The sequence below is a fragment of the Mizuhopecten yessoensis genome, unplaced genomic scaffold (genome assembly GCF_002113885.1).
Source record: "Mizuhopecten yessoensis strain PY_sf001 unplaced genomic scaffold, ASM211388v2 scaffold9847, whole genome shotgun sequence".
Classification (NCBI taxonomy): Eukaryota; Metazoa; Mollusca; class Bivalvia; order Pectinida; family Pectinidae; genus Mizuhopecten; species Mizuhopecten yessoensis.
In genome coordinates this window covers 2,741,826-2,769,761 of record NW_018408252.1, presented here as the reverse complement: position 1 = coordinate 2,769,761, position 27,936 = coordinate 2,741,826, and the positions used below count along the sequence as shown (strand labels likewise).

Below are 27,936 nucleotides of genomic sequence, written 5' to 3'. Positions count from 1 at the left end.
AGGTTTATAGAAAACGGTTGTTACATATCTTTAAAAAAACAATTATATGTAATATTTATAAAGACCGTTATTGTCAGAATAAATCAAGCAAGGTAAATAGTTTGATATTTTTTATTTTCTGTTGTATACATTTGTTTTTAACATGTCAGCATACAAATAACAGACAACACTTATTATAAACAATTTGCACTGTGGTTTGCATAGTAAATTTATAGATTAAACTATTTATTCGATTTACAGGCAAGTGAGTATAATGTTAGTCGCTTAATTTTTGTTTTTTGCGAGTTTCGTTTCAAGAAAGGATAATTTTCGCGAGAGTGCAACAGTCTACTATGTAACAATGAAACTCATTTAAAAAACTAATTTGCAATAAATTTGAATCCCCGACTGATTGTCCAATACATTATCTCTTAGTATATAACTATCCCACATAATGACATTATTCAATATTTTTCATACGTGCTATGTAATATTTTTTCCGTAATGTGAGGTTTGTTTTACAAATTATGTAGTTCATCTTCCACAACAGGCTGGCGTTTGTATGCATATCACGAATTTAGTCATATAGATCAAAATCATAATCTCCATATCCATTTCGGAATCCAAAATAGCAGCAACGGAAACCTGGCCGTTGAAATCTAGAGGTTCTACAGCGCCCTCTCAATCCAAATCTGCGACGGCATGGGAACGGCGTACAAGTGCACCCTCTATTCATACCATAATAGTCGTAGTAATAACCTGTGGAATCATTGAAAGCGACACTTAGATGACATGATGATCACCACGAATTGGCTTATGTAGGGTGAAAACGGTAGATACAACACTATGGAGTGTATATTTCTGACTATCGTACAAAAGTAGTGGAAACGCTATATACGTTTTTATCACAAAGGCATTTCGAGAATTGGTCTCTTTAATTACATACAGCATTTACACTACTCTTGTTTTGCATTTGTAGTTGCTTTTTATATGATAGTGAAGGGTTTTTCTTAGTTTCTTTTTGACACTTTAGGAATATTGAAACAGGAAACAAACGTTAAATGTTTTGTATACCTAAAGAACAATATATATTAATAACAAATGTAAAATCACACATACACCTTTACAGACGTATGTCGTTGCCGTTATCATCTGGTGACTGAAAAGATCCGTGCAAGACCTTAACAAGCTTGTGCATTTACTCTTACGTTCCTAAGTGGTATATGTATGACGTGCCGATGGCAAGATTGCCAAAGTCGAACGAGGTCGGAGACATGTGTGGTATTACATAGCCATCCCGACTTATCGTAAATCTCATCTGTGTTTGACCTAACGTTGATAAGTTGAATATGCGCTATCTCAACGCCGTGTTATCTATCCACAAATATGTGTGCTGTACCCTTTGAAATAACCTTGAACAACATATACTTTACAGTTTTTGTAGTGTTAAACTATTTTGTAAACACATCTAACATGAACACAACATAATATTACTATATCACCCTAATTAGCTGGAATAAGCCACTCTAAAGCGTTAACAGTACATAGATAATCAATACAATTAGCATATACATTAATCAATACATTTTTTGAGGAATGTGCAGGAGCTTCCTTATCAGGCACTATCTACTAGTCCTATGCCACCTGGCTAATATCTCCATATGTGTGTATGCCTGCGTATGTACTAGATGTGTAGTGTGTTCTGTTTGTAGTTTGAATGCTACAGCACAGATACAGCTTTACAATTCTATTTATCTGTCAAACCATGTCTCAAATCAGATAATTTTTTCAGCTTATTTTGTATAGTCCTACAACATTTAACCTTATAGTCTATTGGTCATTTTCTAAATACATTACAATAGAAAATATCTATCTTGGAAAATAAGTATATATTTATAAAACTTATGACATTACTATTACTATCATATTGTCTCATGGGCTGTGCTCTTCGGGAAAATCCCCAGGGCCTGACTCCTCCCGGGGGCTGTGTAGATATCGGTTTATTTTCTGCTGGTGTTTCTGTTTGAGACTTCACCATACATACTGCTACAAGTAGTATTAATAAAATGACCTCGTTCATGGTTCTCTGTAAAGAAAATGAATCCTGATTCAATTGACTGTCATAGCATTAATTTCAGATTTCAGCAGAACAATACATCGATTAACTTTTTCCATTACAAAAGGAGGGGAGGGAGCATATAGTATTATCCATGTCCGTCCCGTTGCGCTATATTCATTGGCATGGCTGATTGAAAGCAGTTGTTGGGCAGTTGGCCTGTGATTTTTTTTATCTTTATAAGAAACAAACACACCTGCTGCTTCGTAAGAGGCGACTAATGCGTGACCGCCTGCAGAATTCGCATTCGTGCACTCTTCTTAGAGAGACAAAAGCAACCAAAATAAATCTGCTACACCCATTGTAATATTTGGGGGTTTTGTATTTCTCTCTACTACGTTTTATTGCCTAGCGCCTTGCTTGGCAATACCTCACTTTTGTCGTAAACGATGAACGTTCGCTCAGGTAAGAACGGCAATTAGTTCTGTTCCCAGACCGGGACATACTAAAGTCATTAAAAAAGGTAGTTGTTTTCTTCTACTTATCGTCGGTTTACCCGTTTTCAGTATAATGTGACCGGGTAGAATACTGTGCTGGGTGCCTAAGGCATGGTATTTCAGTGAGATACCACTATAAAGTCGGCGTCAGATTCGCGCTATCACAAGAAGCCATATATACAAACATACCCTGCCGATAACCCATCAGTACATATGAAATTAAAAATTGAATTTGTTGTTCGTTTTCATTAGTACTATTTTATTCACACGGATATTGGTCTTTGTGTACAAAGACTATGGAATGTAGAGGCTTAAGAAAAGGTAATTAAAATTATGTCGATAATTAATGGGACTACTTTTCAAAGATATAATAAAACTAATCGTATGCTGTGATATCACAATCCTGTCTCCGACTCCCTGTGATTTTTTACGGGACATTGTCTGAAAATATTGTACCAACCAGCAACAAGTAATAAATTATATTAATATGCAAACAGACGAAAGTAGTGTCATGTTATATTTCAAAACAGGCAGTTGATAACATTATCAAGCGGCAAGACAGTTGTCAGACTGAAATGATTTTCATGTATAACTTATTTGTATATAAGCATTTTATGAAATATATCCCATTAGTACATAAAATAACACACAAACTAGGACATAATCCACTGGGCTACAGAAATAAAAAAAAAAGTAAGGATTAGAAAAACATATATATATATGCTTTTTGCATTTTTATATCGTGTTTCTGTTAATATATAGAAAATTTTGAAAAAAGAAATTTATATTTTAAGCTTTGTTTCTTGTGAATCTTTTTCTTTTACAATAGATTTGTTACATTACTATCAATAATTGATTCAATCACAATGCAAATACATGGACAAATAAAATGCTTACTTATTTATTTATTTCAAAATCATAAAACGAAACCAATAGTGCATTGATATAAATCCCTGACGTATCTTTATAACCTTGTTTCTTTTAATAAAAATGTATCTAAATATATTTGAATACCTTTATTGATCATACTTTGTTAACATTAAGTGAAAATGATCTTTTAAAAGATGTTACAAATATTATATCATTAAATTAACCGTCCATGTACAAATATCTGCTGTGGATAACATATATTTCGCGTGATATGTTCTTGATTATTTTCAAGTTATTGACCGCTTTACGCACTAATATTTCACGACACAAAATATGTGCATAACTTGAAATAATCTCATGAAATGAAACGGTAATCAACATACTCATGAATAAGTCCAGATCAATTAGTTCGCGAAATTCAGTGTACACGAATAATAAGCATCTACGGTATTTGGAATCTGTCAGAAGACAAGATTATATAATACATGAGCATGTACAATTGCATTTAGAGTTAGTAATATAGACTTGTTCTCTAGTTAATTTGACATTGTACGAACATTTACGGAAATTTAACCAGACATATTATCATTTAATTTGTAATAATTGACGGTTTTATTTTAAAGATTCACAGTTCGTATTTAATACAACATAGGATATATTCAAGTTCCTGGTTTTTACAAACGTAGGTTTTGAACAAGGGAAACGATACATAAATGCACTCGATTTTCATTGGTGTTTAAAAGATAATGAACTGATTTCGTGAACAGTATAATATTACATATGTTTATTAATATAATTTACAAAATGTACATGGATATCTGTTTTAAATAAGGCATGCAATGCTAGACAGTTGATGTCAATGTCTAACGAGGTTTTAATGTTAAATTCATTTATATATTATTATGCCTGTCGCTCTACCAGTCATATCTGGTAAAGGACTCAACGTATACACTGTCGCACTGTATGTTCTAAAGTAGAGAGTCCAGCCATTTTTCAACATAACAGGGGCGATGAAAGGTAATTTTTTTGTCAAATTTATGATATTTTCCTTTGCTCTTTAAAAAAGGACAGCTTCGGATTTTTTAAAAAAAGACTTTTTAACATTATACTTAATGTTGCAGAAAAGTACAATAACAAAAAATGCTACTATGGATGACCGGTAGAATAGTAGAGACGCTTAAAGCCCCTCCTTAACATTTGAAAGTTCTGGGGATCGAATGTTCCTTGCAACGGTGAGTTGTGTGTTAAATAGGAAATTTAAAAAAAACATATTTCTTTCGAAAATAAGTCCTTGCTATAGTAAATGGACAAGCAACTCAAAAAAGGGGAAAATTCAAACAAACTGAAATGCTTTGCGTCACAGATGAGCAACAGAGAGCTGTGGACATGTTCCTAAAATATGCCCTTACTAAATGACATTAATTTGACAGCACATAACATATGATTAAATAAATGCTCGTGTCATACTTTAATGAAACAATTTCTTTTTTGAATATTCATTTAGCTATGCATGCCATACAAACAACGTTACCGAACACCACAAGTGCTGAAATAACATTTTAACGTCAGAAATATGAAAAACCTGTGTGATGTTATACAGTGTATGTGAAATGATTGGTTGACACGAGCCGGAAACCCTTATATATGATAACTTCTGATAACTTTACTGTAAATTACATTACTACGTTTGACAGTGCATAAAATGACATTCCCAATAATCGAAACACCTTATTACGGCGATGTACAATGATCCGCGGTCTTCAAAAATAAATAAGCTAAAAACCAATGTCAATAAACTTCGTTTAATTTACCAAATATCGTACTTGGTATTTTTTTTCCGTTTGTCATTCGGCTTCTGAATCACTCACAATACAATCTGTTCATTGATAACAGGGCTAACTGGCTCGGATCATGGTAGGTTTAACGATAGTTTAACACAGAATGCACATGTCGTTTAGTGTAAAAAGTAGTGAGCTTTAAAACTAAGAGATTCTTTTTTTCTAAATACAGACGAAAGATATACTAGGATTATTTGAAATATTCAGATTTTAAATATGTGTAAAAATATTTGCTCACAAAACGTAACAACGTCACCTTTGCTTGATCTATGAAATTCATTATTGATTTAATTGATTAGAAAAACTAATATACACACAATGTACCGCAGCGCCAACACGAAAGGAAAAAAAACATAAGTTCAACGCGATGCAAAACAACACTAACAGGGACTGAATAGACATCAAAACATTAGGAAAAACAAAATAAACCCATGCCAGAATAATTTCCTCTTTGCACCAGATGTGGCACCTGCCATAATATTGGCTATCATATCAGAAAAAGCATACATGTCAACGATGATATCTTGCAACATATATATATATATGCCTCCATAGTTTAAAAGTTTCCCTAATGACGACCCCTCCGATTCCGTTCTGATTGTGGAGCCTCTCCGATATAAAATTTACCGGATATGAAGATTACATGCAAGTCTATATATAGAGCATGTTCTGATATTTCAATTCAATTTTTTTTATTATTTTTTAAAGAAAAATAAGAGCGTTTTACATATCTATTGTCATAAAATTGTGAGCATTTATTTTAACACATTGAGTCCTTACCATCATGCTTTGGCAAATACCAAAGTTTGTTTTAATAACTATTTTAGTGTTTTCTTTACTCAATACACTCCAAATGACGCGTAGACAGCTTCCAAATAGCAACATTTGATTCAGAAAAATGTTTACCATCAGTTAATAGCATATACTTAAGATGTGACTTTTATGAAACATTTTGACGTCAAAACATCTCCGAAAAATTTCTTTGACCTGACCATTCAATGCTGGTTCAGAAAATTTTGTATTTTTATGTTTTATTGCTACGATCATGAATTGTCTAAATCCCTGTACAGGTATCATATATGTGTTCTCATGTTATGAAATGGTTCATAAACTTGAGATTATTAAACCAATAATGCATACTGCGAACTAATTATTACATCGTTTCAGGGTTTTTTATAAACTTACTCTTTTGTATAATGTTAAAGAATGTAATGTTTTAATGTTTCTCGTCAGGACAAAGTTGAGTTGATGTTGAGATCACATAGTTTATCTATATACAGTTTCATTCATATTGAGTGTTTTTTACGGGGAATAACTAACATCTTAATAGGTGATTACCTACTTTTCACTTTCTTATTTCTAGTGTAAATGAATTGCCAATGTATCAATAAATAAGGTTTCATACTTTGAATATTAAAAAAAAAATGATTTTTTGTTTTAAATTCACATCACGTTTGCTGTGATTACGCAATATGAAAGTGTTTCACATTTTTACATTAAGACGAATCGTAAATTGGTTGTTTCCGACAAAGGGCCTCTTTCCAGTAATGTTAAATCTCCATAGGAGCCTGCGCCCGTATAATTTCTTATCTAGCTCAACTACTGTTTTTTTCTTTTCCGAAGAATAATTTTACACCTTTCCGACACCCAGATTTCATAATTTCAGTGAAAATGTATTTTTATAAAGTTGTCAATTTCAGCATCAAAGACATAAGTTCGTAAATAAAAGAAGGTTATCTCGAAATTGTAATTCGCAACATAGTATAAATTTCTTTTGATAAATATTTCCAAAACATCGTGTTTATTCATAAAACATAAAAAAAAAAATTCTCGGATGAAAATGCACTTGCAGAGACACAATTATGAAGAAAAATGCCATAAAATTGCAATTTTCTCCCGTTATATAGTTTTGGATGCAAATTTCCATCAGAAAATCGGATAGAGCTTTACTTGTTTCATATGTGTACCAAAAATCAGCTAATTCCATGTGGTGGAACGTTCTCATATCGCCGCCTGAATGTGGTTGTAAATTGAAAGAAAAGGGGAAATGAGTAACAACCTTGTCTGAAACCCTATTATATAGCTTATTATATACAAACTTTTATATTGAATATCAGAGCGGATATTTTCATGACAGTTTTATGATGTGTAACGACTAAATAAACAGTATCGATATAAAGATTTACACTGAGGACACCCTGATACATGAATACTGTTCTATCTCAAGTTGTCCTCTTCTGAATTTTCTGATCGTGTGGCCTTGTACATTTATCCGTATCTTCTTGTCTTTGTCTATACGTTTACGGAATCATTGACTCGACGCTAGCTATTCTTGTCTCACTTTCCTTGTTTTATTGTCCCATCTCCAAAGCGTTGTGGCTCTGTCAGGGTTGGGACCCTGACTTGTCTCACTTTCTTTGTGCCTGCCGACCACGCCACATCGAATAGATAGATTATCCATATGAAATACTTTATTTTGTTCTAAGTAATCAATCAATTCTGCGCTTCTTGGAGGTATTGAATGTGATTTATTATATTGTCTTGTTATTTTGTGTAATTAGTTGTTCGTTATTTATCACACATTTTCGCATAATTGTACCAAACTACTAAGTATTAGCTGTTTACAGCAATCATCGGTGGCTTGCTATTTTGTTACTTTATCGACGCTTCATAAACCAATCGTTATTGTTTCAAGATGGAGGGTAAATGTGTTGGAGAAGGGTGTCAAGTATACTTCAAGAAACGTAGTGGCAATAAGAACAGAAGTGCACGCAATGTAAATAGTCCACAATATAAATGGCTCCTAGATACGCTGGTGCAACAAGGATTGATGTCAGCAAAGGAACAAGCACTTATTTGCCAGAAGTGCTACATGAAGTATCTTCGGAACAAAAATCAGCCTGAACCTGAACCCGAGCAGAACCAGGAAATAGAGGAAGAAGACGACTCCCCGTCCCATATCCTGCCGTTGCTGACCCTTCATGATCTTTTGAATGGATCATCTTCACACAAAAAATGCTGTCTCTGTCTTGTTACCTTTGCAAGAAATGGAACAAAATCATCAGTCTTACCAAAACGTGCAAGACATCACCTGATCTATTCACACAAACTGTGGTGTCCCACCTCATCCCGCGTCTGCTCCATTCACCTTATTGGTAACGACTTAGATCCGTCTACAGAGGTTGTCCTTGATGGTAGAGGTTCCTTGGAATCTCAGTTACCATCAAAATCGTCCGAAATCATTAATGACCTCCTAGAGGTGTCGCACGTCCTTTCACAGAACCAGTCTGCGTTTACAATAAGCTTTTCTTCTCTTGATGACTCGGCATGCATGGCCTGGACAGGTTGGTCCAAAGATCAGTTCCTCGAAATCCACTCGCACTGTTCCCCATATCTTTCATCTGGTATATATACCAAGACTACACACGATGCTCTATTACTGTTCTGGGTAAAACTGAAAACCGACATTTCCTGGAGTCAGTGTTCTTCTCTTTTTGGAATTTCCAAGTCAAGTGTGTCCAAAACTTTCCACTCCATAGTACAGGCATTAGACACATCGATAGTCCCACAATTTCTAGGTCCGGATCACTTGACAAGAGAACAGTTGCTCGGGCACAATACTGTCTTTTCAGAAGCATTTTTTGGAGATAAAGCCACTGCCATATTAGATGGCACCTATATTTATATCCAGAAAAGCTCCGACCACAAGCTCCAGAGAATGTCCTACTGTGGCCAGAAGAAGAGAAACTATCTCAAATTCATGAGCATCGCCTTACCAGATGGCTACATTCTGGACACAGTAGGACCATTCACTGGCAGCGAAAATGATGCTACAATTACAAAAAAAGTCATGGACAAGCTAGTTACTTGGCTACAACCAGACGACAACGTTGTCGTTGACCGAGGTTTTAGAGATGTCCTACCAGTTCTCGAAGCCTCTGGCCTCAATGCTAGCATGCCGTCATACCTGAAACCCGGTCAAAGTCAACATTCTGACGTCCAAGCAAATCTTGACAGAACTATCACCAAATCGAGGTGGATTGTGGAATCCTATCATGGTCGTCTGAAACACTGGACGTTCTTCCGAACGCAATTGGTGTCTAACAGCTTTATCAATGTCATCGAGGCTTTGCTTCGAACCGTCACAGCCTGTCTGAATGGTATTAGAGGACCGATCTACCAGAGATCTCCAGAGAGAGATGCCAAAGATAGGCTAATGGCTGAACGTATGAAGGACCGTTTGACAACACCGAATGGTTTAGCTCAGAGAGTCAAGACAGATCCGGATCTATCTAGACGGGCAAGGTCCGAGTTTGTCAAGATGGATGCATCTTCCGTACTGTTTCCCCGTCTCGATCTTGATTACTTGAGAACCATTACGTGTGGAACGTATCAGATATCTCTGGCTCCTGGTTACATCGCCGAACATTTAAGTGATGACGGAGACTATGAGGTGTGGCTTTACCAGCACTCCCCAGACCTTCTCCGATGTCAAATACATTCTCGACACAAAAGCCAAACGAAATATAACGTTTGGATACGGTTCACCGTTTCACCCGATGTTGAGGCCCCAATAAAGGACTACTACTGCCAGTGCCCAGTTGGAGAGAGAACGATGGGAATGTGTGCGCACATCTCCAGTATCTTGTACTACCTTGGGTATTACAGGACGCTGGAAAACCCTCGACCATTACAACCACAGGTAAAGAAATTCCGACAAAACTTGAAATAGTTTTCCATGCGGCAACGGAGTGCATATGTCGAAAGTATGTTTGGGGCTCGATATGAAAGATCCCCGTTACCATGTGACTAACCAAACTTATAAATATAGGTATTATACAATCGCCCGTAGCTATGAACACTCCCGTAAATGCGAAAACCAACCAAAATCATAAGGAACACGTTTTGTTTGTTGTTCTGTCTATTTGTCAGCCAATGTCTTCAACCACGGGGACTTGTGAAGTAGCCATCTTGGATTTTTTTTATGAAAAAGTGTTTCTCTCACTTTTTTTCATATCTGTGTACATATTCTCAACATACCGAGCAAATACTCTCGTTTTTTTGTTAATTATCTAAAGAAAGTCGAAAATCGGCAATTCAACCATAGGCTAATTCAACCCAACATTTGAAAATGTTCCACCACTTACATCTTGATGATTTTTCCTCTCATCAATAGCATATTACGTACTGTATAATAGGATAAAAATTGGTTTGCATACAACGCCCATAAAAGGGTGTATTCTCTAAAAAAAACACAGTTTTTGTGTCTAAAATGTTATCAACGAAAATGGCATTTTTGAGATTGTTTCTTCCATAAAACAGCCAAATGGCGCGATGGAAACATGATTTTTTGTCACAATCATGCCATGAATGTATTCTTTACGGTGACCATCATTTGATTAGATTTTCATTAATATTTTACATAACATGCACATTTTATCAACACTTAGACAGCTTCTGAAAGGTACAACTTTGAGGAGCCATAAAAAACAAACCAAGTGACCTAAATCTTTATACTTTATAGATTTGTGACCACAACGGCATGGGCAATGCACCACCAACAGGAAATTTGAATCTGAGAAGGGGCCGTTTTGGAAACCGGTCCTTACACAGACAATTGTATTTTTCACTACTTTATGTTATTTATTCCAATATCATATAAATTGAGCAATAGCAATTTCATTTATCATGGGACGAAATTTAATTCATGTACATATTTTTTATGTTCAATACTTAAAGTGTTAAGTTATACTCTCATTTTATTAGTGCAATGAATTGTTTCAATTGTCTGATTATAATCAAATCATATTGATCTTCACAACTACAGTATCATGAACATACTGTCAAAAATCAGTTTGCATTTTCACTATAAGTAAATACTTGCATATGAACAATAACTGCATAAATGGATAAGTAATAATTATAACTATCTTTAGGCACAAATTACCTCATTGATTATAATTAGGTAAAAAGAAATGTGTATATCTAAATTACAGATTAATATCACTCAGAAACTTTAGTTTAAAAAATACATGATATTGAATTGCATATATATTTTTTTGCATATTAAAAGAAAAAAGGCTCGAAAATAAAACTATTTTTCAAGAAATTAGTTTAACGCTACTTAAACCTAATATCTTACTATGAATACAAGTATGTTATACCTGCATACTTCAATTTATTGGTTTGAGGAAATCAGAAAATTTTCAATATACAAGGAACAAAAGGGTATTTTGTCACTCATGCAATTCGTATATTTTCTAGTTTTACTATGATTTCACAGTAAATCATAACACAATTAATGTCCCGTTGATTTAAAAGAAATAGACCACTAACTGTTATCTTCTGCAAGAGTGAGCATTCTTGAAACAACAAAGTCTACTTCAGTAAAATATGGTTAAACCCTCACCATATGTGTTTAATTAAGTGAATCTACGCTTCAAAAACACATACTTAAAGCAAATGCACCTGCTATTTTTTATGTACGTCATTGACAGCAAGACTTGTATTATAACACCTACATCAGACAATCACGCCACGTGGTGCCAAAGCTATCCCTGCCTTGTCTGATTTCTATTGAGTAGGATCGTCGCTCACAAACTTTCCATAGTGGTTAGCCTTTTCTTTTGATTAAGTATAGGGAGTTGCAAGTGATTAAATTTTCTAATCACTATGACGTTTCATCTTTCACAAAAGTCGATAACCAGCCAATGTTAATTCAGAGCATTAATAAATCATTGAAATAAATCTTACCTTTGTCAATAGGAAAATGCATAAACCATGTCCACACTTACAGGAATCTGGATCTGACCAACGACGTCCTTAAATATTATCTGCACACTGATCGTTCTGGTATGGACAAAATTATGTTAATGACATCAACTGAAACAGAGGACACTTAGGTAACATACATTAATGTCAAAAACACGTTATAAAAGGAACTACGTTGAGCAGCATAATTTATTCTATTTACTTACAATCATATGCATTAGATAGATAGGATTATATTGAACGATACCAATGATAATATAAGTCATAAATGAAATAAAAGTCATCAAACTTGAGTATCCTTTATGAGACTTATCAAATTTAGTGAATTAACAATGCACATAGAGAATGATAAAGCACAAAAATATCATAATTTAGATATATGTATATTTATATAAGTGTATTCAAGAGGTCAACTGTTGACGTATATATTAATATATTGTTTCCTTCGTCAGGCAAACATAGTGATAATATGAGTATGATATAATTTCATGCAAATATGAATGACGGACACAGACTACGGAAAGATAAATGTATAAAGTGACAGTTTATCGTTTAGGGATCGTAAGTTGAGACAGGGTGGTCCAAACTATAAAATAAATATTTCACGAATTAATGTTGTTAACTGATATTTCATAATTCTCTTCAAAAAAAGGGAATATATAATATGTTATTTAATCAAAGCGACATTAGCATGCACATACATGACTTAGGCTGCTTTTTATACACTATCAAAGGATCATTATGAAATATCATTGCATACGCAAGTCTATGTATTCATTGACTGAATAGAAACAACCAACAGTGACGTATTGTCCACACGTTTATGTAAAACAAACGGTAAAAATATGTATATACTTTGACAGGGTCATAACAAAATAACGAGTGAAGCATTTGTACACTTAGGTGTTAAAATGTGGAGAACCGATTGTGAAGTCGAATATATCTCACATCTAAGTATGCATATGTTAATTGGTCATTCGTCTGATGAAAACAAGATTAAATCTAGGGGAATGACAACAACTGGTTCACCCGTTATCAGTATAATATGCTGTTCTGGGTGCCTAAAGCTTGGTATTTCAGTGAGATAGCACTATAAAGTCGGCGTCAGATTCGCACTATCACAAGCTTAGGAGGCAAGAACACCAACTACACTGTATCAGGCACGCATGCATATGTACACTACACACATGGAGGTACGTCCTTAAATGACGTTATCTGTTGATAGGAATTTAAACAAAATCAAACCAAAACCGAACGACAGAGTACATGTCGTACTAGTCATCGAAAGAACAGACATACTGATTGTGCATTATGAACCAGCATAAACTATTATTTATCAAACAAAAAATAAAACATAAAACATAAAGACAACACCCAGAGAAAAAACACAAAAGTACAAAATTATTGCGGAATTAGACACATATGTATGATTACATGTTTCTCTCAGTTTCGTTATATACTGTATTCAGGGGGTACATTTGCATTTTTTAATTGTGACAATCAAAAGAGTATGCCAACCCCTCCTTAAGTGTTGCGCAAATGGCAGCTACTGTTTATCACGTAATTCGCTGTCTATAAATAGTATTTCATATGTAATTCATCTTGGTCTTTTGAAAACGTCCCAGTTGAGTGCAATTTTAAATATATCACCTATATTTTAACATTTCCTTTCGTTTTAGATATTATTTTGATTTCTAATTTATATCGTTTATGTTTTATGTTTTCATTCATTTTCTGAAATTCCATCTTTTCCTATTTTTTCTTGGGTTTTTTTCTTTTCTCTCGTGTCTTTTCGTCTTTTTCTTCTCCTTATCTGTCCTTCTTGCCTTCTCTAAATTTCTTAATTCTCTGGTTGTTTTCATATAAATTGCAGTATCTAAAAAAAATGCGTTCAAATATTAATTGTCTGAACACATGGAATATTACATATGTAAATATAGTCTACGGTGTTGAGGGCCGATCCCGTGCACCACCGTGCAAAGCACAAGAGAGAAAATTTTATTCAGAACAAATTACGTTTTTACCTGTGTGACTGCACGTATATATATACATTGTATCTATGTATATACATGTAGTTCTGACTAAACCATTCTAAGCAAAACCAGGTACGCTTAAGAACATCAACATGTGATCTGCCTTCCGCCTTATAATTTATATAGATATATATGTGCAAATGACCCTGTAAGACACTCCACATTTTTCATATACATGCAGTTTTCGATACTAGCTCATCACCATTTGTGATAACGATGTTAAAATTTTGAAAATGCATCGATTAAAATCATCCCGTTGGTTCTTGAAATTAGTTGTCAAATCCAAACCAAACCTAGCGCGATGTAGCGTTTAAAACCAGAGTAGTTATCCCTCTTGTTACATTATAAATTAGCTGACGTATAGCAAATCATGTCCAGGTAAATAACCCCAACATTACGATTCAGATAATAAACATATTCTACTGTTTGATCTGCCTATTGAAAGACTGTATCATATTTTGTAACTGAAAAATGTCTTAAATGGAGCAGCGGGTAACACAGTTAAATAACAATAAATATTCTATCAAATAAAAGGTTTTTCCGATTAGCGAATATATATATACAGCAGATTATCCGTAATAATTCAGCCTTATTATGACGCTTTTCTTGCTGAATATCTCCAAAATAGCTTATAAGAATGTGAACAGTTACTGTACTATATGAAACAACCTTATTACATTTTTGTACGCGCTTCGAAGTAGCATCCTAACGGACTGTAAGCTAACCAGCGATACTCATTCTCTTTCTGTAGTAGTCGACAGGTCTACTTTCAAATAATTTGTCTCGGTGTTTACCCTTCCTGAACGTGTATATTCATCATATAACTGTGCAACCCTAAATTATATTGACGTTATCCGAACGATCTACATAAAAAGTGTGTCATTTGATAAGTGTAAAACTAAATGTTAGCTTAACGAAAGTTATTTACTATTTTAATTATTTTGATAATTATTTTAAGAATTTTCTTTCACTGCTAATGTTGTTAAAAGCCCCTGATTTCTCTGCACTCTGTTTATATAGAAATATAACACAAGAAAGCCATTCAAAGGAAACAGTTAAATAACTGTATGTTGATATGTGTATATTACAGAAACACACATACGTGTACTATTACAAACACAAATGCATGATGCGGAACATTCACATTAGGCTACCTGAATGGCTTAACGCACTTGAACGGAAGTGAAACCCGTCGATATGTTTTTATTAAGAAAGCTCTCCTTGTTTACCCATAATTGCTTAGTGAAGCTGAAGATTGCATTAGGTACAAATGATATAAACAAAAGTCCTTTTGGTCTCGTTGATTCTGTTTCATACGTTTTTGTTGTAATATGTAGACATATATGTATAACTGGCATTTAATACTTTGTCTTTACTCGGGATAACAGTATGGGAAATAATGCAATACAAAGATGTGTGTTTGCACTGTTTCTATTTTTTAATATGTTGGACGGAGGTAAGTTCGTAATTAATCATATATCATGTTACATATTTGTGTTCGCTTAAAGTATTGATAATTACAAATATTTAACAACATAATAGACATCGAAAAGTCATGAATATCCCTTGTACAATACTGAGTGAACTTTAAGGTCGTGGTTTATGTCCAGACTTCAATATTTATGCCTTTGCTATTATGAATTATTTCTTTTGGCTTGCAACACATACATTACAATGTTACCGCGAGACGTTATATATAGCACTTTAATATTTTGGTAGTGACAGATAAACAAGTCTGAACTTTACATCTATTGTGTGCTGACAGCACTCATTATCCTTTGTCAAAATACCTGTCGTATATGATTACACATAAGTGAAAACAACTCCAGTGATAAATATCATTGTACAAAACAAGCACAGCCTAAGTTTAGTAACTATATGATTGCTTAATGTCGTAACGTGGGAGGTATGATGCACACATTATATAGGTCATTTAATGTATATATCAAGAACATACGTATATGGTACAAAAATGTACTGTTATCGTGATATTTTCGGGTTGTTAATACATAAAATGTAATTATCGTTTCTCCTCCGTACGTAGCTGGGTTTTATTTTATTTTAATGGATCAATTTGCCAATTTACGATTTCCATGTCAACGTTTAAGACACTGAAGTTGTATATCTCAAGTGATTCATTCAGTACATTTACGTGAAGCCCATAACGTTTAGAGTATATACTTGTTTATATATTTCACGCATGCGACAGACTGCAAGATATATATGATTGATTGATTGATTGATTGATTGATTGATTGATTGATTGATTGATTGATTAGATTTTACGTCCGCTTCACTACCGAGTAGTTCGGTTATCCAGCAGAGGAATAAAAATCAATAAAAAAAATCATTAGTGAAATATATACAGTATTCGCACTCTATTGAGAAATGTGTATGTGTTGTATTAAACGGAGAGCCACTAAAAACAGGAATACTTGTGTACTCGTTTACACAGCTTGTCTTATTGTCGTATCTGTGTACCAGCTATGCTGGTCCATGGGCTTCATTCAACACATTGCATGTACCCATCAATACTCTTTAAGGATCCCTGTCCCACTATACTGTGATGTTTGCTATATGCATGTATACAGTAACATCCCCTTAACTTCCGTTTGGATATAACTATAGCACAGTTATGCCAATACCCTTCTATTGACCAGGTCTAGATCTATTGGTTAGAGTGGTAGTATATAAATCTGAGGTCAAGGTATCGAATCCTGGTCTAGTCCAGATCTTTTATTTCACGATCAAAACACTGTTGTTGATTATATTTTGTTTATTTCATCTATGTTATTTGTCAAAAAAGTCCCACCGGGTATGGGTTTCTTTCCGCAATGATATATCAAAATAATAGTCATGCCGTTACAGGTTTTGGCAGTGTTACGGGGATACTTAAGACATATACTGTATTGATATAACTTTCATGTAAAATGTAATTTCTGAGAATTAGTGTACAGGTTCATCATCTCCGTGACCCACACCGTTAAAAACAATCACACATTTTTTTGTGAAGATATTTAGATAAAAATGTAAATATTTGAAGCTTTACGGTATCATGATTTTCACAATGTGATATTAATTATTATTGTAATATTTAATATTCATATCTTACAGCATGTTTGACGGGAAAAAGAGACATCGCCATCGTCATAGACGAGTCAGGAAGCGTCATGAATGTAAACTATATTAAGCAATTGGCATTTCTCCAGAAAGTGGCCTCTGCATTTTCCATCGGAGAACAGGGAACGTTGTTCGGGGCTGTTGCTTTTAATACAAAAGCTAGACTGGCCTTCACGTTAGATCAGCACAAGACCAAGGAGTCTCTGTTAACGGCAATCGGGTCCGTGTCATACGTTCCTGGAGGAACTGCCATAGGTGCGGGGATAGATTTCGCCCGGCAGCAAGTGTTCACTGTTGCCAATGGTGACCGCACCGAGGTCGACGATTACATCATCGTGATAACAGATGGCTACTCTGCAGATACTGTGACGTCAGGTATTGCTGCGAGAAACGCAGGGTTCACTTTGTTTGCTGTTGGCGTGGACGGGTATGACCCCGGTGACCTTATCGCTGCAACTGGTGACGCAAACAAAGTATTCACAGCACCCGATTATGATTCTCTAGATGGAATCGTAGACCAACTTATCAATGCCTTTCCATGTGACTACTGTAAGTAAATATATATCAAAATAATAAAAATGTAATTTTTCCTTATCATTGTATTCGCTTTTTTTTAATTTTTCAATGGTAAAACTTGTTTGTATCTGAAAACTAAATAAATATGTTTCGTATCCATTGTTTCTCTTGTTCCAATTGCCTTTATATCAATGCTAATTTGTTGTGTTGATCCATTTGAGGTGTGTCGAAGGCTGATGGACAAACAAATCATATAGGATATATGTTTAAAAAGAATGACAACATTTTTCAGTTTGGTATCTCGATCTCATTCGGAAATATTATAACTCCTTTTGTGATCTGAATATAGATGATTTTTATTATAATGTACCTTGTTATTTCCTTGTCAGTACCCCTGTTCGCACTTTGGGAACGTTACATGCCCTGGCGGCGAGTGTCGTCCATGACGTAGGATATGCCTACTTTTCCGACACATTTGACTTGATTCTTTCTGTAAAATTATGAGTACATTAATTATTTTTTTAATAAATAATAAATAATGCGATGATTTCCTATGGCGTGTATTTGTGATCATGTTGAAGACAACTTTCTAAACAACCTTGACCTTGCTTTATAATGTGTTATTCTATAGTTTGTGGTGAGCAAGTGATAGGCAATGAGTCTCCAGTAAATCCGGTGAACAATGCAGATAAATTTACAGGTAATGTATATCTTAATTATATATTAAAACCATAAATTTATTTTAATCAATTAATTTATTATTGTCATTTATAAATCAAAAACAACCAGTTGCTGCAATTTGGGTTGCAACATTTGGAATCTGTCTCTTTTTTTGTTTACTTACTATTTCGTTTCGGCAGTGTCCCCCTAGGGAGCCGTCTTTATATGACCTTGGCTTTGGGAGGAGATTAAGCCACAAACACACCTGCGTAATTCTTTGATCAGCAGTATTCAATCAATTACAGGTCAGGCCTTCCTACTGACCGACGAGATGTACATACCTTCTTGTTGTGGGGTTGTGGCGGGTGTTGAGTTTGTGCCGAGTCTATCAGGTACTCTGGAGTTCATTGTGTGGAGACGTGATGGCAGTGGCGGACACATGTACTGGCTTGTAGGCAAAAGTGACGTCATCATAACAGGTAACATCGCCGGTCATTATATTTGTCTGCATGATCGACTCGTAGACCTCACTTGAAGTTTACAAGAAATTATATACACACATTTTTGTTATTTTTAATTATAAAAGTAAAGTAAAGAAGACTGGTTTGAAAAATGAATAGGCTTCGTCACTAGAAATTTCCAGCTTATTTTGGAATGGAAACACAAATGTTAAGGGTTATGTTACAAATCGCAATACTTTGGTATAAGTCATATAAATGTACACTAACTAATTTTAAAAGTCATGGAAGATTACTACGCATGTATTGCCCTTATTTAGGGGAGACATGTATGTTTGTGAACCCAAAATATTGCATGTTACCCCAAGTGGTAGCAACATCAAGTACCGGATGTGTATGCCCAAAGGTATACTTATTATCATGCAGATTGATTTAAGGTAGGTTATCAACTCATTCAAGGTCAGGGATCAGATGTATGAAGATATACATTATTTATAATAAACTTTAACGTCTAAGACATTATATTTGTCATACAGCTCAACGGCTGGGATGAACTGTTGATTTAATTCATATATACATGACTAGTCTAATATTCACTAGCTAATGTCTTGAAAACTTCAAAGGCCTCTCTACCATTTCATTATAAATTGTCACTCGTCAATTTCATTATAAATTGTCACTCGTCAACACTTTGAATTAGAGGTGAACGATTCAGCTTCCATGTGCCTCTTGTTTTCGTATTTTTGTTTTCTGTTTTAGATTCACAAGTTGGAACCGTTGTCAACTACACCTTTCCAGTTGGAAGCCGTATTATCATTACAGATGGAGATACGTTTGGGTGGTATGTCAATTTCAAAGAAGAAAATAAAATAAAATAATATTAATCAGAGTCAAGTAAGGATACGGAAAAGTATTAAAAAGAATAATTTCGTTTCGTCATATTACTAATCCGAAATTTAGAGAAACTTGCTCAAAATCCCAAGTTAGAATCTCAAAATTGTTAATTAATAAATCGAGCTTTTGAAGTCAAATTTGAGTTAGTATCTCGACATTTTGACATAACACTATCTTAGAAATTAGCAACATAATCTCAAAAAAGTTCATCACAAATGTTTTGTCATCAAATATCTAAGAATTGTTTATTCAAGAAAAATAAAATAAAATGGAGCTCGTTGTTGATATGGGGAAAAAACAAGAGGAATTTAGCAGAGAAACAAATTCCAGGGTAAATTATAATATAATTGTATTAGGTACAGCACCGGTGCAGTAATTCCGGCCTACGCATTGTGTGTGGATGCCAGCACATGTCCTGGGTCATATCAAAGGAGTACTGTGACGTTGCTTGAGCCCGGCATTACGTCAGACTGGGGAGGTTCCAGTGTATCGGCGGTGTCTGGTCGTGTGTATGATTTCCGAGTACACGCAACAAATAGTATGTATAGCCTGCCATATATTGGGAATTAAAGTGTTATCGTGTAATGTGTTGTGTTCGCGGTGATATGGTTTCCGCAACTCTCGTTTTATCACGATTTAAAAAACTTTATCCATAAACAACATGCTTAGTTTGCAATCTTATTATATATGAAGGCAAGTTCTGATGTACATTTATATTACCTTTAATAAACAGTGACGAGTATTTTTTTGTAATTTTATCGGTAACGGTAAGCACACGTGTGTAAAAGACCTGTACAAATTAATCCAAAAGGGTTCTTATTCAAAATATTTCATAGAGGTGACTGTTAATAAATCAACTTACATTTAATACATCAAACGAAAACGAAGAGACCATTTGCAATAATAATGTATTGCATTTGGCTAACCCGCTAAGATGTCTCCGTCATCTCCGGGAATGTACAAAGAGTACATGTTTATTAAATATATTTTAAATCGGTTTTCATGATAGACACTGAAGTATCAAAATAACGTAGATTGTAGTCTCCCCTGGTCTAGAAACCCTGCTTAAATGAAGTTCTGATGTCTTAACAGACTGCTGCAGAGTATAGGCAGTTGGTTGCGAAATGTAAATGAGGTGGTGTTATTTACTACTAAGGAAAAGGAAAGGGACGATTAAGCGATCATGCGATGCGAATTGTATAGCATGTGTTTGGATGATGACCATTATTATCAGACAATTAAATAAGACAGGACAAAACATTATTTATACATCTTACTAAAAAGAAAGAATTATAAACTCACCTTCATAACTTGAATCAGCTAGCAGTAGGATATAGACAATGTCTTTGCAATATCCCGTGGTCACTTTTAGTATTATTTTACGAAAAATTTAAAAAATAAATTTTGATCATAAGTGTGTTTTCGTGATGTCGGTGCGCGAAAACACGGAATCGAGTAGCAATATGTAAGATATTGATATTGTAGTGGATTTAGGTGGTGGTTTACGCACTGAAACTGTTTAATTTTACAATTACGCAAGTTAAAATAATCAATTTGTGTATCTTTAATGGATTTTTCAATGAGTTTTTTTTTTATATCCTACTGTCATTACATGGTTTCAGCTTCCAACCCCCACCACTTAATTTCTGTTAGCAGTGTGTATTTAAAACATAAAATATCAGATGATGATAAACAGTTCAAGAATGAAAGATTGGATTTATATTTAGCAATATGTATATTATAAACGGTAAATACAATGTGCAAATCCGTATTAGACTACATCATAACAAATATGAATTATATTTTTTCTTGTGAATGATCGAAATATTCAATAACTTGAGATATATTTTGCAGACACTGCCCCATCACCTACGAAGCAGACGACAGCACTGATCCCGGACCACCTCGCGGTCGGTGACGTTGTGATGACGTATGCACCAGTAGACCCAGACAAAGCGGAGATCTTCACGCATGTCCTAAATCATACGTACTTCTATTTTGATACCTCTACAGGTAGGTTAAACTTAACTTACTTCTTTGCGTGAATAAAACTGTTGAACAAATATAAGCGATACATGTACATATTTGTTAAAAGGAATACCATCCGGGCCTTTCCGATATTTATGAATGGGTCATACAGATCAGACAGTTCCTATTTACCAATCCCTTTTAATGCATGCTTGCAACGTTGTACTTTCTGACAGTTCATAGTGGTCAGTAGTCTGACTTGATATACAGTCAAAATTACGTATGTGACAACTTCAATTAAGAGAGTGCCTGTTTAAGAGACCACGTTCAATGTTTCCCGTTGTAGTTATTTCATTATGTTAGCTGAACATATTTAAAGAGACCATTTGTGCTAAGATATCTCTTTTTTGGTCTTCCCAATAGTGCTCTCTTAATACACGTTTGTGTATGGACAGTGCATAGCAGTAGAGATGTAATAATCACGTGCATAATAGGAAAACAAGGTTAAATATATAAACACTATGGGGTTTCTCCATCCACCCATCCATCCATCCACCCATTGATCTATCCATCCATCCATCCACCCATTGATCAATCCATCCATCCATCCATCCACCCATTGATCTATCCATCCATCCATCCATCCACCCACCCACCGATCTATCAATCTATCCATCCATGCATGCATGCATCTATACATCTATCACAAACGTTTTGTATACCGATTTGTTACCGAAATTATTATGTTTTGTCTTTATTCTCAGGTGAAATAAAAGTAAAATCCGTACTACCCCGTTCCTATGCAAAGTACTCAATGAGCGTTCTATCCACAGACTCGTGTCGGCACCAATTAACTACAACAGTCGTAATCACTACCTACAATTCAGTAAGTGTAACACACATGTCAGTTGCATTTAGAAATGTCTTTATGTAAATTCTCTACACGTTGACCAGTTTATGAGAACAAAGTCATTGTCATGTTGTGTATCATTTCCTAATTAGTCGGCACTATTTACTGTTGTCATTTCATAATAAGGAAAATGTTACATAACACAACAATACACAAAATGTTTGAAAAATGCATGCTATCACAAAATGATTTACTAAGGAATTTCAACCAAGACAAATGTACAACAATATACATGTATCACTTATATTAGATACAATAACACAGTAACATATTTGTTAAACTGTTTGCTTTTGCATTAGTATGTCAACTTTTGTTATAACATAATACAAGTTCCTGTTTTACATATTCATCTTACGACATCAAAGTGAAAATAATGTCACAGAATCACATTTATAAACAAAATCAATGCATTAGTCTTTTTTCTCTTTGCTCGGTATGATAACTCACGTGCATTGTTTCAGCGAATCTTATTCGTGAGAAAACTCTTTGTCAGACGACAAAATGCTGCCTTTGTTTAACTCATTCACCCCTGAAATTTCATAATGAACTATTCCAACCATTGAATTGGAAGAATTCAAATGTGTCTTCAGGGGTGAATGAGTTACTTATGCAAAAAGGTAGTTAAACTCATTGCTATTTCTTTGGATATATTCAAGATTATCTTACATATTCCTGTCTCGCCTAGCCTCCCGTCCTCGAGAATCTACCAACAGTGATATTTATCACTGATAATATAACTGCTGGCGAAACCATTTTCCATCTGAATCTTGTGGATTAAAGTAACGATTCCGTCTGCTGCCATATTTCCGGCGTAAGTCCTACGTCTTCCAACTTCCTTCTCAATGTGACTAATAACGGTAAGTAAATATATTGTTTGCATTATAATGTTATATCGGAAGATATAAACTTTAATTTTTTATAAATATTTTACAATACTGAAAATGAATATAAACATAAATATATGTTATATAATCAGATAAAATTGTGAAAGATTCCATAGAGCATCGGTGGTTCAAACTAATAAGACAATTTTAGCAGCAATATCTGAAAAGTAAGGATGGATTTTTGCCCGATAATACAGACAATTTGAGTATTGATTAACATTTGCAAAGCATCTGAAATGGATTCGAAATTGATATGTCACCAACGTGAAGCCTGGCATTCTAGGGTTAGTGCTAAGAGTTAGGTTTTAGAGCGCGGATTAAAGGTTAAAAAGTTAGACTTCAATCTCTTTTGAGTATAAATGCATAAACGTAAGAAATATATCTTCAGTTTTCATATACTAGACTTTCGACTGGATCCAATCGTTTCACCTCCATGTTAAATGGAGTTCGTGATGCACTCCGTTTTGTTTCGATGTCCCTACAATTTCTTGTGCTTTTTTGTATTAAATTTTTGTTCCCATTTTTTAGTCCCTATGCGTTGACGCTGTGGTATTTTTGCCTGTTGTCACTTGTTACAGATGTATTAATGTTTTATTATACTTATAGACCCTCGTGTGATGATTGCCAATGAATCCCGATTTGACAATCGTTTGATAAGCGACCATTACAAGCTGACACTCTGCTGTTCTGACGGACTCATAGCCACACAAAACTATCTGGAAGTGGCGGTCAAAGCAGCATCTAGGAAAAGGGCATATGTGCCACCAGGTACGTAAGACGATTTTGGTGTGAACCAATATTTGGAACAGGAGTATCAAAATAAAAAATGTTTGAAAGAAAGACGAATTGAATGAACATATTCTATGCAATGCATAATTAATTGATTAATGTATTATCTCATAGGAACAAGTGAAATAATGAAATATGTTAAATGATGAAATGTTTTATACGTTGCACCTATATTGCAACACATAATTTGGTTCGCTAAAATTCGTTTGGTCAGTAAGATACAAATAGTATAATTATGTCGTTTGACTTAAACACTAGACTATTGTACGGTTCTGTTCTAATATTACAAAGACACAACAGAGGATTATAAAATTATGGACTTCAGGTGAGGTCTATCTCTGGTTTACGAACCTGGTCTAAACAGTATTCACAGAAGCCGAAGGCCGAGGTGAATATTGTTCTGAGCAGGTCCGTAAATCAGGGATAGACCGAAACTGAAGTCCACAATTGTTTTATTACATGATATTTTACAATGAGATTATGGATGGCATGGACTATTTTGGAATCAAAGAGTGAAGGACTTCAAATACAAAATAACATACACGAAAATTGAATTTCAGATTCAATTCATGTGATATTTAATTTCAAGTAAATATTGTTTGCACAATCGACATCATCAATATTCACATTGATGAGATAACTAATTTGTAGTTGAATTCAGAAGTGTGACTGGTAACAGAATTACAGACTGGCTGGGAAATTACCTAGGCCTATTTTTAGTAGTGGTTTGTAACACTTTTCTATTTATAGGTCGAGGTCTGTAACACTTTTCTATTCATAGAACGAGATTTGTAACATATTTACAGACTCGTCACATGACGTTGCTCCTCCAATCAGGGCGGGGAATTAGCACCAGTCATATAATAATGACTTTTATTGACTGTTACCATGACTACAGTGCCAATATTTTAAGGATCCCCGCACCGCTGACACAAACTATTTTTTCAGCAAGACTGTAGTTTTGATAAAATCATTTCCGAAGAGAAACCATACAATGTTGGAATTTAATGGAAAAATAACACAGATGAAATAAGCAAATTATTATCAACACCAGTGTTCAGAGTGTAAAATAAATCAGTGAGGCTAGACTGGGATTCAAACCCTGGATTCCCCATTGTTAAACTAACGTTCTAATCGACTTGGCTACCTGTTCAACGGAAGCTGAAGCCTCCTGGCCAAACTTTTGCTAGTTATATACAAAACGAAATTAATGGGAGATCACGGTAAATACGGTAAACCTAAGTGTCGTGGGACAGGGACCATACACTAATATGTCCTGTATGTGGGTTTACAATTGTTGTAACGATGAGTATCAATATTTAAATGAAACTATTTTTTTAGGTTGGTTTACAATGGCTGTTGCGATGAGTATGCTTCCTATCTCAACACTGATCATGTCCGCGTGCATCATCATGGGCGTGACATGCACGTGCGACCAAAAAGGACACGTGACCACCAAATCGTCAAAGACTAAGAGGGACACGTGACCACCAAATCGTCAAAGACTAAGAGGGATACGTGAAATATTTTAAAAAGAAGTTTTAATCATGAAATGTGCAACATGTGGCACAAGGCTAAATTTAGCGTACGAGAAATTTAACTATATCCATTGTAATACTGTATTAACAATTTATATTATAGGATGTACAGTAATTTGATAGGCTGTTCCTGAAGCATTATAGTGTCATAACAGTATTAGCTCTTGGCCAATCAAGAATCTGATATCTGAAATCTGAAATCTGAAGTGTTGTATGAATAATTGATTAAACGGATGTTAGAGTCATATTGAGTTTTCAGTTATTACTGAAAATAACTGCATATACGAATGTAGAAACACGCTCCGAGTAGTCGAAAGACTGTAAATATAAGTATATATACTACTCACATTTTGCTAAGGATGACCTATATTTGAAATAAAAAATAAAAATGCTAGAAAGGATATTGTATTTTCCTTCCGTACTGTTTTGGGCGAATATGTAAGCCTTCCAAATCGTCCTGTGTGGGTGTGTTCAGTCAACCATAAAAGCGACTGCACGCTTTTCCACGTGTACACCCGTTTCAAAAGCTAAGTAAGGCGTTGTTCAAATTGTTAAGGAAATCAATTTGATGAATATTCTTTGTGTGTTTTTATTTTAACAAACCAGACAACGATTAAATGACGGTGAAATGAATCGGAATGCTGCAAGTTAGCATGTCTCAACGTCAGGTTGCAGCAGACCTTGGGGCGTCTAAAAGTGTGGTGGCAAAATGTGGAATTGTTTACAAACTAACGGAAACCCATCCACATGTCATGCTGGTGGTCGTTCTAGAGGTACAACGCAGCGCCAAGACCGATTTTTGCTCATAAAGGCACGTCGTCACAGGTTCCAGACTGCCACAGCTTTACGAAATGACCTCCTTAATCCTTCTCGTACCCGGGTAGCCACTCAGACAGGTAGGAACCGTCTTCATGTTACTGGTTTAAGGTCACGTAGACCAGCAATACGATTTCCCTTAACTGCCTGCCATGTTAGGGACCGATTAGATTGGGCCCAAGCTCACGCAGCACTTGGACTCTTCAGGAATGGGAACCGGTTCTTTTTACTGACGAGTCCAGATTCTGATTCGACTTCACCGACAGGCGCGTTAGAGTATAGAGACAACATGGGGAGAGGTTCCATGCAGGTAACGTTGTGGAACATGACCGATATGGCGGAGGTTCAGTGATGGTGTGGGGAGGCATAAGCCTTCGTGGGGAAACTGACCTCCATGTCTTCCATAATGGTACCGTTAAGGCCCGGATTTACTGCGATGAAATCCTTGATGCCAATGTCAGACCCTACGCTGGCGCTATCGGCCCTCAAAACTTCATCCTTATGGACGATAATGCTAGGCCACATAGAGCAAGGGTGACTGAGCAGTATCTACAGCAACAGACTATTCAACGAATGGATTGGCCAGCCCGCTCGCCGGATCTAAATCCCAATCGAGCATGTGTGGGACATGCTGCAGACAGCTCTCTCTGCCAGAATTGTTCAGCCAAGAACGCTCCAGGAACTGGGAACAGCTTTGGTAGCTGCATGAGTGGAACGCTATCCCACAAAACCGGATACGCGATCTCATTCGGAGCATGCGCAGACGTTGTGAAGCTCATGGGCTTCACAACGTTCTATACTAAAACGGTTTCTGTTTATTTAGGATGACTTTTGTTCAATTTCAGTTTTTTAGTGAATACCTCGTTGTTACCAACTTTAAGGGTAACTCTTTCCTGTGGCTCACTCTGCAGTTTTTGCATGCTTCTTATTTTAAAGAACAATCAATTTTTCAAAAATAATCTCAGTATAAACCAAATAAAATATTTATTTTCACATATGCCCAAAAATAAAAGTGATCCTTAGCAAAAAGTGAGTAGTATACTTCGTTTATCAATACGTTTGTTATACAACTAACATGATATATATTATATTAACCATCAAGAGAATAATGGTATTCCGTCTCGTGTCTTGTTTCTATGTTTTGTTGTTTTACTTCCTGTATCCTGGAATAAAATGAAAAGTTGAAGATTGATGCTGTTTGGATTAATCACTAAATAATTCCTCTCACATCGCAAACCCTGTACGCGTATATCAAAACCAGTTTCCTACCAACAAGAGGCCCAATGGGCCTGAATCACTCACCTGGTATTAATCTCACACTTGTAATCTTAAAAGTGGA

At 35.1% G+C, this 27,936-nt stretch overlaps 1 protein-coding gene and 1 long non-coding RNA gene across 5 annotated transcripts; one reads left to right on the top strand and one right to left on the bottom strand.

The window, feature by feature from the left end:
- Nucleotides 1–97: 97 nt before the first annotated feature.
- Nucleotides 98–18,743, bottom strand: LOC110458856. 3 transcript variants are annotated; one of them, XR_002463832.1, is made up of 5 exons: nt 18,682–18,743; nt 18,051–18,170; nt 11,994–12,122; nt 1,894–2,065; nt 98–738 (listed from the first exon to the last, which is right to left on the bottom strand). It is a non-coding gene; the product is annotated as an uncharacterized LOC110458856 (long non-coding RNA). The 3 variants fall into 3 exon arrangements; XR_002463834.1 differs by lacking the exon at nt 18,051–18,170 and having other exon boundaries at nt 18,682–18,696; XR_002463833.1 differs by lacking the exons at nt 18,051–18,170; nt 18,682–18,743 and adding an exon at nt 12,218–12,232.
- On the top strand, nt 4,254–27,936 carry LOC110458854. 2 transcript variants are annotated; one of them, XM_021510810.1, is made up of 11 exons: nt 4,254–4,419; nt 17,159–17,713; nt 18,312–18,380; nt 18,646–18,819; nt 19,558–19,639; nt 20,049–20,230; nt 21,547–21,705; nt 22,425–22,546; nt 23,256–23,427; nt 24,061–24,222; nt 25,585–27,936. In XM_021510810.1, exons 1-9 carry the CDS (start codon nt 4,413–4,415, stop codon nt 23,346–23,348), a joined length of 1,443 nt encoding a protein of 480 aa, XP_021366485.1. In that variant the 5' UTR covers nt 4,254–4,412; the 3' UTR covers nt 23,349–23,427; nt 24,061–24,222; nt 25,585–27,936. The 2 variants fall into 2 exon arrangements, with proteins under 2 accessions (XP_021366485.1, XP_021366484.1); XM_021510809.1 differs by lacking the exon at nt 4,254–4,419 and adding an exon at nt 15,359–15,500.